This window comes from Pyrus communis, chromosome 9 (assembly GCF_963583255.1).
Source record: "Pyrus communis chromosome 9, drPyrComm1.1, whole genome shotgun sequence".
NCBI lineage: Eukaryota > Viridiplantae > Streptophyta > Magnoliopsida > Rosales > Rosaceae > Pyrus > Pyrus communis.
The window spans coordinates 9,754,972-9,767,769 of NC_084811.1; the positions used below are offsets into that span (position 1 = coordinate 9,754,972).

General features: G+C 37.7%; 1 protein-coding gene across 1 annotated transcript; it reads left to right on the forward strand.

The window, feature by feature from the left end:
- Window positions 1-1,100: 1,100 nt before the first annotated feature.
- Window positions 1,101-8,768, forward strand: LOC137744883 (E3 ubiquitin-protein ligase UPL4-like). The gene is made up of 17 exons (XM_068484693.1): window positions 1,101-1,343; window positions 1,886-2,558; window positions 2,679-2,789; window positions 2,878-2,994; window positions 3,079-3,237; window positions 3,330-3,491; window positions 3,738-3,890; window positions 3,978-4,099; window positions 4,184-5,360; window positions 5,702-6,925; window positions 7,024-7,254; window positions 7,339-7,443; window positions 7,551-7,631; window positions 7,712-7,780; window positions 7,871-7,999; window positions 8,092-8,175; window positions 8,273-8,768. Exons 2-17 carry the CDS (start codon window positions 1,926-1,928, stop codon window positions 8,336-8,338), a joined length of 4,623 nt encoding a protein of 1,540 aa, XP_068340794.1. The 5' UTR covers window positions 1,101-1,343; window positions 1,886-1,925; the 3' UTR covers window positions 8,339-8,768.
- The last annotated feature ends 4,030 nt before the right edge of the window (window positions 8,769-12,798 follow it).

A 12,798-nucleotide genomic window follows, 5' to 3' on the forward strand; every position in this document is an offset into this window, starting at 1 on the left:
CTACTCATGATCCACAAAAGGGATCCCGGCGCGCGGCCATCAGCCCTACCTCAGCTTTAATGCGACTTATGTACACAATAGTCAATGGCTAACAGCTAGCCTCTGGAGTTCTAATTAATCAAGGAACCTCGGAAGATGGTCTTTTCCTTAAAAATCTCTAATTTATCATTACAAGTGTACTAACCGTAAAAAAATGCAATTTTTATAAAGAAAATAACTAAGTCAACAAAAAAAAAATTTAAAGAAAATAACTTATTAATCATAATCATTATTGGTATTTTTTTTCTTTCCAAAGATAAGAATTTCATTATATTTGAATTAAAAGATTTACATCATAAAACAAATTATTAAACAACCAGTCTGGCTCAAAACAGTGCCAAACATAAAGACTCCCTCCTATGAGGCGAAAAAGGCCACATGATATGGGTCACTGAGGTGTATTTAATTGAGATTTTGATAATTAGATTTTAGTTCTTTTTCATAAGTGTTTATCTGAAAGTGTAGGTGTATTCAATTAAATTTTAAAGGAGTTTATTAAATCCTTAATTAGTAAGTATAAATTACGTCACAAGACAAATTGAATATAATTAAATATAATACAATTGTCAATAGCAATTCAAAATAAGTCTTCTACTATTCTAAATTCAGCAATTTTCTTTCACTAGTACATAGAACTGAATGTCATGAAAAACAAATAGCATAGGTTAAGAATAATCAATCTAATAGTTGTAGAAAACAAAAGAGCATGGAGCTCATTGGTGAGCTTAGATAATTATGTTTGGGTAGGGGTATATTACAATTTTGTGGTATTCCTCTTAACTTGTAAGTGAGAGATCTTAGTTCGATTATCATCAAAAGTAAGTTTGGACCACATTATTGCTAATCCTAAATTAAGCCCACCAATATTTTCTTAAATATAAATAATATCGTTTATTCATAAATAAAATAAAAAATAGTCGTAGAAAACAAATCGAACTACTAAACATTTGTAGCCCAAACCCAAAATATGAAATTATTGAATTAAAATTGGAAAAATAAAATAAAGGTGAGAGCTTGAGCTTCAACAATACGACATGTTCCATTCCATACAAGTCTTTTGATTGAAAAAGATTCACCTCGCACATATATATCTTCCTTCCGTACCCTCCCTCACACACTCATCATCATCACCGCCACCGTCGTCCTCCAGAAGAATTCCAAGGCGAAAAAAAATCCCAGAGACAATCGAGCCCTTCAGCCCTACGAAAACCCTACACGTTTTCCCTCTGCAATTCGTCTTCGACTCCCTCGAAGGCCGATTGATACCAGCAACCACAGCACCAACAACAACTACTGCACCTTAGGTACAATTAAACAACCATAATTCCCAAATTCTGATTAATTTAATTTTTTTGTTGATTAATCCGTCGCCTTATGAATACATAATCACACTTATCCGTGTTGATATGAACAACCAATGATGTGTTTTTTGTGTTGAATGTGGATTTTTGTTTTTCTGGGGTTTTTTTTTTTGGAGATTTTAAATATTTTTTATGAGTCGGTTGTTGTTGGATTATGCTTAAGTTTTTGGGGAATCTATATTGCTACTGAAGATTTGAGTGTTTGGTATGCGATAGAAACGCAAGCTTTGGCATAAGTAAAATACATTTTGCTTCCAGCTTTTTGCTGATCATCTGGGTGCTTTTCGATGATCGTCTGTTTTCGGGTTTCGATTTTCAGTTTAAGATTGTATTTTGTGCTTGCTGTCTGTTGTAAGTGTTATCTGATGCTAAAGTTTAATTGTTTTTTTTTTTTTTTCAATTGTTTGGTAATTATGAATTGGATTTCTGGGTTGAATTCAGTTTTAGAACTAGAGTTAAGGTGGATTTATGCTCTGATCATGCAGGAGTAGATAGATATTGGTTCCTGTGAAATTGGAGTTATAAATGGAGAATCGAGGTCAAAAGCGCACTGAGCTTGATGATGAATTGCCAGCAGATAAGCGGGCTTGCAATTCATTGGAGTTTAGAGCGAGTTCATCAAACTCTTCAGCTCAAACCCATATGAATTCTGTGAACTCTGCACCTGAAACCAATGACCATGATATGGACACTTCATCCTCTGCTTCGGCTAATAGTCGCTCAGAGGGAGAACGTGAGAGGGATTCAGCATATGGGTCTTGTGATTCAGATGATGCAGACGAAAGACACAGTGAACTCAAGGACTATCAGAGACGGAGATCTTCGGGTGATCATGGAAAGTTTAAGAGGATCTTATCATCTTTAAGTGAAGACACTGACCCTTCTGGGCAGTCAGATGTTCTCAAAGAGCTATGTGAAGTCCTGTCTTTCTGTACAGAGGACTCACTATCCGGGATGACGTCAGACGCATTATCACCGCTTCTTGTTAGACTTGCTAGGCATGATACTAACCCGGATATCATGCTATTGGCTATAAGGGCTATAACTTATTTATGCGATGTGTATCCGAAGTCATCTGGCTTCCTTGTTAGGCATGATGCAGTTCCTGCTCTTTGCCAGAGACTAATGGCTTTTGAATACTTGGATGTACCTGAGCAGGTAATGTTGCTGACTTGCTGTACATGGTCATATTTATGTTATCCAGGCATGACATTTATGGTATTGTTTATGCAATGTAATAATGGGGTTGCATGAAATTCTTTTATTATTCTTCTGCAGTGTCTACAAGCATTGGAGAAAATGTCACGGGAGCAGCCACTTGCGTGCTTACAGTCTGGGGCAATAATGGCTGTTCTGAATTATATCGATTTTTTTTCTACAAGTATACAGGTAATTCAATTACTGATGTGTTTTTGCTAGAAATTAGATCATTTCTTTTTTAATGGTTCTTATATTACTTATATCTTATCTGCATCAGAGAGTTGCCCTTTCTACTGTGGTGAACATTTGTAAGAAACTTCCTTCTGAATGCCCTTCACCCTTCATGGAGGCTGTCCCCATACTGTGCAATCTTCTCCAGTATGAGGATCCTCAGGTATGGACTGTGAAAGTGTGTTTTTATGCCTTTTGCATATATTTCAAATGACCGTACTACTCATACTTTGTTTTATTTTCTCAGCTTGTCGAAATGGTTGCTGTTTGCTTGATTAAAATTACAGAACGAGTGAGCCAGTCCACTGAGATGCTGGATGAACTTTGTAAGCATGGGATGATTCGTCAAGTCACACATTTTATGAGCTTGAATACCCGGCCAACTTTATCCCAGCCACTTAGTAATGTAAGCAACTCAATATCATGTTTCTGAGACCCGCTTCCTTCTGTATTTTACTGCCTTGGAAGATGTTCTCACTGTTATACTTTGGTTGGCAGGGTTTGATGGGGGTACTTGCCAAACTTTCTTCTGGTTCGGTTGTAGCCTTCAGGGCTCTGTATGAGCTTAATATAAGCAGCATATTGAAGGATATCTTATCTACATATGACCTCTCTCATGGAATGTCCTCTAATCATGTGGTGGATGGGCATTGCAATCAGGTTTACAAGTGGATCTTTTGGTTCTTTTCTTTTTCCAGGGTTACTGATTCTTATTGAATCTTAAGAATGTCAAATTGTGTATTTGAAAATGTTGTGACTTACTACTCTTTCTTTATTTGCGAGATGATTACCGACTTTCAAAGAAAATGTGTAAAAATCTTTTGTGATTACAAAATAAGCATGTGTTGTTTTATTTATAACTTGAGGAAATTGAATGGGATCATTGTTTCTATTTGTCTCTTTCAGGTATATGAAGTTTTGAAATTGCTAAATGAGCTTCTTCCAACTTCGACCAGAGATCAAGAGAATCCACAGTTGTCGGATAAGGAATCTCTTTTAGTTAATCAACCTGATCTTCTGCAAAAGTTTGGAATGGATATACTTCCATTGTTGACTCAGGTTTTGTTTCTGATAATACATGGCACTTTATTTGCACTCCATCCAGCCAATGAATAGTATTGTAATGTTTATTTCACTTCTCAACAGTTTGTAAACTCCGGTGCCAATTTATATATTTGCTATGGCTGCTTATCTGTTATCGACAAGTTAATTTATTTGAGCACATCAGACATGCTTGTAGAATTGCTTCAGAAGGCCAACATTTCAAGGTAATATGTCTCCTTGTTTTTTCACTAGAGATCAATAAATCTAGGAATTCTTGCTAATTATAATAAGTCCTCTCAATGTGGCAGTTTTTTGGCTGGAGTGTTTACACGAAAGGATCCCCATGTGTTGATATTAGCTCTACATATTGCTGAGCTAATCCTGCAGAAACTTTCTGATTATTTCTTGGACTCTTTCATAAAAGAAGGCGTTTTTTTTGCCATTGATGCACTGTTAACACCTGATAAGTGTCAATTGGTAACCCTGGAAAAATGTTTGAGGTTGTTGTTCCCTGTGTTTAGTGGCTCACAGATTTTGTTGGATCCTCGTCAGAAGTCTACTTCGAGGGAGGTCCTGAGGTGCTTGTGTTATGCTTTTGCTACTGATAGATCACCATCGGTGTCAGAAAAAGGAAGTTGCATGCTTGAAAAGGATTCTGTTTATAATCTTGCAAAGCATATAAGGACCAAGTACTTTGCACAAGAATTGTATGACCCTGAGAAAGCATTAACTGATGTCCTTCAGAAGCTTAGAAAATTTTCTTCTGCAATAAGTGATTTGAACATGTCCACGAATAATGATGCTCTTGATCAGCATGAAGAAAGGTTCTATAGTATCATGCGTCAAGTAATGGAAAAGCTTGGTGGACGAGAACCCATTTCCACTTTTGAATTTATCGAATCTGGAATTCTAAGGTCCTTAATGACTTATCTGTCCAATGGCCAGTACTTGAAACAAAAGGGGGAACTTAGTGCTGGTAACAGTGATATTTATTCTGTAGAAAAAAGATTTGAGGTGTTTGCAAGGCTATTATTTTCTCCTTTAGACATGATCACTGTGGACCTACCTATGATAACATTAATACGCAAACTGCAAAATGCGCTATCTTCTTTGGAAAATTTCCCTGTTATTTTGAGCAATGTGCCCAAGCTAAGAAGTTCATATGCTACACTTCCATATGGGCGTCGCACAACATATCCATGTATTAAAGTTCGTTTTGTGAAAGACAAAGGGGACACGCGTCTTTGTGATTACCGTGAAGGTGTTCTGACTGTAGATCCTTTTTCCTCATTGCATGCCATTGAAGAAGTTCTGTGGCCTAAAGTCAAAGCAAAAAGAACCAGCCACATTAAATCACCTACACAAGTTAAGGACCAATCTGAAAGTCTACCGGATCAATCACCATCAAATGCAAGCTCTAGTCAAGGGGGAAGTCCACATCCTATGGAGCCTGAAAGCATGTCGACGGACTTGCCTGAGTTGCAGGTTTTTATTCCGTTTCACAATTAATCATACTGATAATAATGCTTTTATAGAGGAGAAAGTCTTTGTTTTTATTTTAATTTTATGAGTTTATGTTGGGTTCATTTTGTCATCCTCAGCCTTACTTCTCAGGTAGATGAGGTCAATTTAACAGTGGCCTCACTTAAACAAGCGATAAGCTTAAGACAGACAAGTCCTGGAAATCTTTGATGAACTTATGTTTAAGAAAACACTATTCTTTTTTCTTTGAACAACTTTGGATAAATTTAGTCATGATTGATTCTTCTAATCAGCTCTAAGATTGTGCCAATGCCCTTACTTTTGTCGGTGGTTTAATGTTTCAGGAACCTGTGGAAAAAGAAGCACAATGTGCCTCAGAGGAAGACATTGAGATGGAAGAACAGTATCCAGTATCTTGTAGCAAAGAAGATTCTTCTTCAAAACTGTTATTTTATCTTGAAGGGCAACAGCTGGAGCCGTCATTGACATTGTACCAAGCAATTCTGCAACAACAAATGAACGAACATGAAATTGTCATTGGTTCAAAACTTTGGAGTCAAGAATACACATTGACATACAGAAAGGCTGAAGGTCAATATGGTACACATAAAGAATGTCTTTGTTCAGCAGAAAGTTCTGCTCAGAAAGTTGACGTACATGAGTTGTATACTTCATTTTTCTCCAGCTCGTTTGCTTATGATCTTGCTTCTGACTTGGAGAAGTCAAGTCCTGTTTATGATATAATATACATCCTCAAAAGCTTGGAAAGGATGAATAAGGTTATATTTCATCTGATGTCTCGTGAAAGAATATGTGCTTTTGCTAAAGGGAAAATCGATGACTTGGATAATTTTCAGACAGCAGTTATTCCAGTGCCTCAGAATGAGTTCGTGAGCAGTAAATTGACAGAAAAATTGGAACAACAGATGCGGGATGCTTTAGCAGTGTCCATTGGTGGTATGCCTTTGTGGTGTAATCAGTTAATGGAATCGTGTCCCTTTTTATTTAGCTTTGAGGTCAAATGTAACTACTTCCGTTTGGCAGCATTTGGCCCACTGCTAGGTCAGCCTCATTCACCATCTTATAGGGATTCAGGGGTGACCAGTGACAGGAGACTAAGCTCCGGAAGCATGCCTCGAAAAAAGTTTTTGGTTTTCCGCAACCAAATTCTGAATTCTGCTGCCCAAATGATGGACCTGCATGCCAGGCAGAAGGTGCTCCTTGAGGTGGAATACAATGAAGAAGTTGGTACTGGTCTTGGTCCAACCTTGGAATTCTACACCTTGGTGAGTCACGAGTTTCAGAAGTCTGGTCTAGGCATGTGGAGAGAGGATCGTGGGTCTTTTACCACTGGTACAAGCCATGCTGGGGACAGTGGAATTTTGATATGTCCTTTTGGTCTTTTCCCTCGTCCATGGTTGGGTACATCTGATGAGATACAGATACAGTTCAGTGAAGTAATTAAGAAGTTTGTCCTTTTGGGGCAAATCGTAGGAAAAGCGCTCCAAGATGGGCGTGTCTTGGATGTGCATTTCTCCACAGCCTTCTATAAACTTATTCTTGGCAAGGTACTCCCAATTTCTGCACTATTTATTATTGAAAGTGAATGTTCATCATCACTAGTAAAGCAATGTTTCATCTCAAAACATATGTTTTCTTATCCCAGGAACTTGGTGTGTATGACATCCTGTCATTTGATCCTGAGCTTGGCAAGACACTGCTAGAGTTTAAGGCTCTTGTAGACAGGAAAAAATTTTCGGAATCCATTCATGGAGAAAGTACAACATTGAAATTTGACTTGTGCTTTCGGAAAACCCATATTGAGGATCTTTGTCTTGATTTCACACTTCCTGGCTATCCTGATTTTATTCTGTCGTCTAGGCCTGATCATAAAATGGTAAGTCTCACTAACCTTATCCATTTATTGTTTCTGAATTATTTCATTTGGTGAACCGGAAATTCAATTTACCCCACTTTCTAGGTAAATATTACAAATTTGGAAGATTATGTTTCACTAGTGGCGGATGCAACTGTAACTGCTGGAATTTCTAGACAAGTGGAAGCTTTCAAATCTGGCTTTAACCAGGTGTGTACTATCATGAAATGTCTTTTCAATAGCATGCTGGCTAAATTACCTCTAAGCCTTTTCATTTCGATATAGATTTATGTTTTCTTTCTTCTTTGATGTTTCAGGTTTTCCCTATTGAGCATCTTCAGATTTTCACCGAAGAAGAATTAGAGCGTTTATTATGTGGAGAACGTGATTCTTGGGCTGTATGTTTGCAACCACTTAATTTTAATACTTTAAAGGGTTATTGACTATATTCCTAATTTATAAATTTTTATCTTGCCAGTTCAATGAGCTCCTTGATCATATCAAATTCGACCATGGTTACACAGTTAGCAGTCCTCCCATTATCAATGTTAGTAGTTTGTTCTCTGTTCTTTGGTTTGTGTTGATGTTTCATGTGCATTTAAGAAATTTTTATATCACCATTTCCTTTGAATTTCAGTTGCTGGAAATCATAGACAAGTTCGACCAAGAACAGCGAAGAGCGTTTTTGCAATTTGTGACTGGGGCACCTCGCTTACCTCCTGGAGGTTTTGCATCTCTCAGTCCGAAGTTAACTATTGTTCGAAAGGTGCCTATCAGAAAAACATTATTTTTTCCTGATTGCTTTTTATTCGTTGTATAGGCATCATCATCTGATCCTTCTTTGCTTTGTCTCTACAGCAATCTAGCAACTGCGCAGACTTAGACCTACCAAGCGTGATGACTTGTGCAAATTATCTTAAGCTGCCGCCTTACTCTTCACAAGTGAGCTTTGTTTCCTTATAGCCTTTCGTACTAGAAGTCGTTTGTAGGGAAATATTGCACCGACAAGATGCTAACATATCTCCTTTTCCTTTTTCAGGAGACGATGAAAGAGAAGCTGTTATATGCCATTACAGAAGGGCAGGGATCATTCCACCTTTCGTAGCCTTCCGTTTCTCAATCCGAAGGGTCAGTTCAACTGTGAATTTGTAATTATTAGAGTAGGCCTTTGCTGGTGTAGATAACAAGAACGGGTGGCTGTTGATGGTGATGGAACACAGTGCTGGAACAAGTCGAAGCTTCTTTGACTGACTAATTGGTAGGTCGTGTGAATGCCTGGAAAATTTTAGGTAGTTGGGAAATTTCAGGTAGCTGTAGAAAAGAAAGGATGGGGACGTTCAGATTGATGGTTTTGCATTTCCTTACAAAGCTGTGGACAGAGGTCTTTGATAATTACAGTTTCCTTTTTGGTTGCAGTGGAAAATAGTTAGTCTTTGGTTGTTGAATAAGTTGATGTAAATTTAGTTGCAGTTTCTTTCTAACCAATATTCTGATGTGATATTCTACCACATTTTAAATGCATCATTTTTAGCTAATTTTGGTTGCTGCCATCATTAGTCTGTCGGATGGCGATCAAGAGAGCGCGTTGGAGAGGATGTTCCCAAAAACGTAAATTTACGTCTAATCAAAGGGTTTATTGGTTTGCCGGCTGAGAGAGAGAGAGTAAAATAAGACTGATTTTCATTAACTCAATATATCGTTACACAAGTTATCTATCTATGCATAAAGGCTTTTTATCCAAAATGGTTATTGAATTTTGCATAACACATAATTTTGGTTCTTGAGATTTCCCAACTCCGGTTAAGTGGTTCCGGAGCCATTGGCTGGAAGTTTGGGCAATTTTCAAAGCTTTGTAATTTGACCCATAATATATCAAAATGAAGATAGGAAAGTGTAGAAAAAGATTATATCTATTTGGAAGCCCAAAGGTTGCCGGATATAGCCGGAATATAGCTTGAAAAGTGACTGGCCTGATAGAAAACTGGAAAACTTGACGGAAACTAGGTAAACTTTAAACGTTCATAACTTCTTCAATACTCAACAAAATTGAGTGATTCAAAACGAAAATCATACTTCTTGACGAGACGAAGAGCATGGTACCTTTCTTGATGGCTAACTCGCCATGGTTTGGCCGGAAAACGGTTCGAAAATGGCTAACTCGATGTGACCAAGATAGCCACCTTCGAGCCATTTTCCGGCCAAACCAAGGCGAGTTAGCCATCAAGAAAGGTACCATTCTCTTCCTATCGTCGAGAAGTATGATTTTCGTTTTTGAATCACTCGATTTCGCTGAGTATTGAAGAAGTTATGAACGTTTAAATTTACCCAGTTTCATGCGAGTTTTCCAGTTTTTCCGCGGACCAGTCACTTTTCAGGCTCTTTTTCGGCCATCTTCGGCAACCATTAGGCTTCCAAATAGTATAATCTTGTTCTACACTTTCCTATCTTGATTTTGATATATTATGGGTTAAATTTGGTTAAGAAATGATTGAGTTACAAAGCTTTGAAAATTGGCCAAACTTTCGACCAAGAGCTCCGGAACCACTTAACGGAGTTTTTAACGGAATAACCAAAATCATGGATGATGGAAAATCTCAGGAACCATTTCTATTGATTTTCAATCTTAGGGACCAAAATTATGTGTTATGTAAATCTCAGGAATTATTTTGGATAAAAAGTCATACATAAATATCATATCCCAACAATATATGCTAGCTCAGCATAATGAATAACTAATCACTAACCATCCTAAGCTTAACAGCTAAGTTAGAATCTAATCTGGTGGTTTTGGTGCATTGTTGTTGTGTGAGATTGTATCACTCTTAACACACCCCCTCAAGTTGAAGGAAGGGGGATCACACTGAGAGCTTGTAAGTAAGAGCAGCAAATCGATCAGCAACTAAGGACTTTGTAAAAATATCTGCAATTTAGAGAAAAGAAGCAACATGATGCACACCAATATGTCCAAGTAAAACTTTCTCTCGGATGTAGTGATAGTTGATTTCAACATGCTTAGTCCTAGCATGGAAAACATGATTGAATGCAAGAGCAATGGCACTTTTGTTATCACAATAGATCACATGTGTCTTTAGCAAAAGAAAGGATATATCTTGCGGTATCTTGCACACCCAAGTAATTTCAGCGGCAATGTTGGCAAGAGATTTGTACTCTGCCTCTCTGGAGGATCGAGCAACTGTAGCTTGTTTCTTAGCACTCCATGAAATTAGATTAGGTCCTAGGAAAACACAGTAACCACTGGAAGATCTTTTATCCATAGGGCAACCTACCCAATTTGCATCAGACCAAGCAGTGAGACATTGAGAACCTTGAGTAAACCAAATACCTGAATCCACAGTGCCTTTCAAGTATCTTAGGATTCTCTTGACTGGGATAGGTGAATAATTCTTGGAGAATGCATATATTGACAAACTTGGTTGACTGCAAAGGCTAAATCAGGCCTTGTCCAAGTTAAATATTGTAAAGCATCGACTATGGACCTGTAATAAGTGGGATCATATAAGAGAGTGCCGGAATGATCCAATTTGGATGCAAAAACAGGTGTGGCATAAGGTTTAACTCCAAGCGTGTCTATCTTTTTAAGTAAGTCCAAGGCATACTTAGACTTATGCATAAACAAACTCTTTGCTGATCTTTGAACTTCAATACCTAAAAAGTAGTGGATATCTCCCAAATCCTTGACAGGAAACAGAGCTTAAAGCTTGGAATGATGGATTGACACTCAGAAACTTCCAATGATGATTATATCATCAACATAGACCAATATAAAGGTAATGGATGTATCTCTTTTAATAAACAGGCTGGTATTAGAATATGATGAACTGAAACCCAAAGAGATAATAATATTGTAGAAAACCTCACACCAAGCTTTAGGGGTCTGTTTAAGACCATAAAGTGATTTCCTAAGCTTGCAGACATGATGAAGTTTGGAAGGATCCACAAAACCAGGGGCCTGAATCATATACACATATTCATTCAAATGACCATGAAGGAAAGCATTACTTACATCCAATTGGTGTACAAACCAATTATAATTGACAACAATGGATAGGAAGATTTTGATGGTAGTGGGTTTTACAACAAGGCTAAAGGTTTATGAGAAATCCAATCCTTCCTGTTGATGAAAACCTTTGGCAACAAGTCTTGCCTTATACCTTTCAATGGTGCCATCTGGTTTGTGTTTAACTTTGAAGACCCATTTGAAGTCTACAAGGTTGTAATTTTGATTGTTAAGAACTAATTCCCAAGTTCCAGTGGACTGCAAGGCTGAAACTCATATTGTATAGCTTCCATTCAGTGGGAATGCTTAGAAGCTTAAAGAAAAATTGAGGGAGTAGTAGGTAATTTGGTAAAGTGTCAACAGTAGATAAAAGGTGATGTTTGGTGGCAGTGAACACCTTAAGTTTATGAATACCTTCTTTTACTCTTGTAATCATATGATGGGAATTAACAGGAGCTGGAGGATGTAAAGATGTTGAATAAGATGTTTCTGGTGTAGGAGATGTAGTGTGAGATGCTTCTGTGCTAGAAAATGTTGTTGTGTGATGAATGACATCTGGAGTATGAGAAGTTGTTGAAGACATAGTTGAATTGGGAATGACATCTAGAGTATGAGAAGTTGTTAAAGACATAGTTGAATTGGGTGCATCTAATAGAGCTGCAGGTGTGACATACTTCTCAGAATGTGATATAGGTATTGGAATAGTAAGAGAAATATAAGCAGTGGAGTGATGACTTGAAGTTGTTCTTGGAACTAAAACCTGAGAACAATGCTTGTAGGGAAATAAGGATTCATCAAACACCACATGTCTTGATACGTATAACCTGTTAGTAGCAAGATCCAAACACCTATAACCATTGTGATTCAAACTGTAGCCCAGAAACACACACTGTTTACTCTTTGTATCCAACTTGTCACTTGAATAAGGTTTCAACCAGTGTTCTAAAATCGCCCTAGGCGGCGCCTAGGCGTTGGGCGGTGGAGCCCCGATGCATTTTAAGGCAAATCGTTACGGAAATCGGTGGGGAGTTAGGCGGCCGCTTAGGCGCTCTAGGCGGTCCAGACGGCCTAGGTAGATTAAATCTTGTCTTCTTCAATCGCTGGCTCTGCAACTTTCATCTTGAACTCTATTTTTCTCTGTGCACAATTCTCGTCATTGTATCCTCTTCTGCCCTAAATCATGTTATTTGGTCTTGATTAAGCAGACTCGCATCTTCAACTCCAACTCTTGCGATGCCAAACTCGAAAAAGAAAGGAATTTACAGAAGAGAATGGAAGAAGATTTGCGAGAGGAGGAAGAGGAAATAGAAGAAAAGAAAAAAAACGAAATGAAACGAAGATGTGAGAAAGGAGGAAAAGGAAATAGAAGAAAACCCAAAATAAAGAGCTTTCCGGTTTTCAAGGCATCAAAAGGTGTTGAAGAGTGTACCACTTTACTATATTTACTGTCATGTCCACCACTAGCCCTATTATTAAATAGACAATTGATTTCTTCAACATTTTTTACACTATAAACCTTTGATATGAGATTGAAACCATGGGTAATG